The sequence below is a fragment of the Phascolarctos cinereus genome, unplaced genomic scaffold (genome assembly GCF_003287225.1).
Source record: "Phascolarctos cinereus isolate Bilbo 61053 unplaced genomic scaffold, phaCin_HiC Scaffold_1;HRSCAF=81, whole genome shotgun sequence".
NCBI classification, from domain to species: Eukaryota; Metazoa; Chordata; class Mammalia; order Diprotodontia; family Phascolarctidae; genus Phascolarctos; species Phascolarctos cinereus.
Window position 1 is genome coordinate 99,702,288 of NW_027555514.1, and position 2,365 is coordinate 99,704,652.

At 42.6% G+C, this 2,365-nt stretch overlaps 1 protein-coding gene across 1 annotated transcript; it reads right to left on the reverse strand.

Moving 5' to 3' along the window:
- Positions 1-359: 359 nt before the first annotated feature.
- Positions 360-1,263, reverse strand: LOC110216238 (taste receptor type 2 member 134-like). Its single transcript, XM_020998038.1, is given in 2 exon segments — positions 360-1,127; positions 1,129-1,263. Coding segments are annotated over 2 exon segments (903 nt in total).
- Positions 1,264-2,365: the final 1,102 nt, after the last annotated feature.

The following is a 2,365-nucleotide window of genomic DNA, read 5'->3' on the forward strand; positions in this document are numbered from 1 at the left end:
ACAGAGTTGTGGTCAGCTGAAGCTCATGATGCATTTCAGCTGAACGGTGAGAGGCAATTGTCAGACACTTTAGGTTTGTAAAGAGGGTGGAAAGGGAACACCAAGAAATCCTGTTTCTCTACCATTATGACGTTGACAAAGTGCTTTGCTCTGGCTAACCTCCTGAGGTAGGAAGAGAAAATACTATTATCTGCATTTTGTGTATTGTGTGTGTGTATAAAATTATGTACACCTTTTTCCTTCCCTCATTCTTTCTCTTCCTTCCTTTCTAACTCTTATGCATCTATATCACATATAGAAACATTGCTTATTGCTCAATATTTGTCACTGACGTTAATCACTTCAGAGCTGAATTCCCCTCACGCAGTCTCTGGGTCATGAAGCATCTTCTTCAGAGCCCTTCTCAGTTTTGACGTGTTCAGGATCAGCAAGGCAGGATGGATGGAGATGCCAGCATAGATCACTACCTGCCAAACCCAAAACCAAAAGCTGCAAACTGAAATAGGTGCTGTGAGGGCAATGATCAGAGGCAGAACATATGATGTATAGAGGATGAGAAAGAAGAAAAGTGACTTTAGGGTTGTAATGTGGACCTGCATACTCTGATCCTGAGGACCAGTACTGTGCTGCTGCATGTTACCCAAGTGTCGGCACAGGGAGGAAATGAGTAAGATGGTGGAGACCAGAAAGAAGAGGTAAGGAATTAACAAAATAAATATTTGCAGAGGTTTGAAAATATGCCTCTGGAATGCCCAAGTAATATCATCCAAAGTGGTCTTTTCTGAGTAATTCCCAGTGACTGGCAGGTACAAAACAAGATAGGTCTTTACAACAGATGGGATAAATATCAGATTGGATATCAGTAAAGAACACAACAGTAGCCAGGGGACACATCGGGAAATTCTCCATTTCAGCCAGAGGAAGATTGGGTGAGTGAAGGAAGAAATTTTCACACAGTAGAAAACAGCAAGCCAGGTGGTGAACCAGAATGTGGTCACGTTACTAAAAGACCAGAAAATAATAAAGTATACACTTCTGTTATTTGAAGAGAAATAATTATAGAAGTTGTTCAGAACTGCTGCACAATGTAGAAAGAATCGGGAGATGCCAAGGCTGGCCAGGATCATTATCACCAGGGGGCAAGGTCCAACATCGTACCCATTCCCTGCCCAGCCCTACGATGATGAAACCATTTCCTAGGATTGCTACTATAGACTCCAGGAGAAAGAAAATCATGAAGAAGAGATTGAGTAGGCTGGGCATTCTTTCTCTACTGAGCAACTACTGAGACTCAGATGTTACAGAACACCTTACCCAAAAGATATCTGATAGCAAGCTAGATTCTCCAAGGATTCAGCAGCTCTCTTCACTTTATGCAGGAGCCCAGCTGTAAGAGAGAGTGGAGGAGCAGGAGTTCACTGTGTGCCAAATGTGGATTAGAATAGAATACTACCACCTCAAAGGATGTAAATCTGACATGGGATCACTCACTGAACCCAGTCTCTATTTGTGTATCCTTGATTTGCCTGTCCCTGACCAGAGCCAGGGCCAAGGAAATACCTGGATATAGGCTACTGATCCTGGCACCTTTCAAAAACCCTACTAAAATGTATACTACTTCCCTGCCCATCCTGCTTCCTTCCCTTGAAGCTATAAAGCTCCCCCAGATCTACCCCCTCTCCTGTTCTTGTAGTCATGCACTTACCTATTGTCTTCCCCGACCCACTATTAAACATCCTCCTGTCTATAATGTAAACACTTAGTTGTACATTCATGCCCTGGATTCACACATCTATTTTATTCTCTGTGACTAGTGTATCAAGTCTCATGTTGTAGGTGTCAGGTTAACACTGAACCACTTATTTCATCTGTTTGGATCCCACCATTCAACCAGTTTTGAATCTCCCTAACTGCACAATTATTCAACCCACATCTCTCCATCTTTTCCACCAGAACAGCATTAATTAATACTTTGGCATTAATTTGTTCCTGATACCAGTCAGTAGCAAGGCCCTGGGGGAGTGTAAAACAGAACAGGTGAGTTTCTATGAAGGGAAAAGGAAAGAGATAGGACAGGTTTCTACTCAGAGAAAAAGCATCCAATGAGGTTAAGTACAGGAGTAGGGAGGGGAAGGTAGTCTGAGAACCTGGGGATAAGTAACTGTGAAGGTTTTGAGTAACTGAAAGCAGAAGTGGGAGGTGGAGTGGCATGGAATGAAGGCACAAACTTCCCCTACTTCATTTTATCCAGGGCCAACTCTGCCCTATAAGTAAAATGAGAAGCAAAGCAACACAATGAAAAGCATACTGGTTATGAAATCAGAAGGGCTGGATTCAAATCCTGACTCTGCCAAAAATTACACTT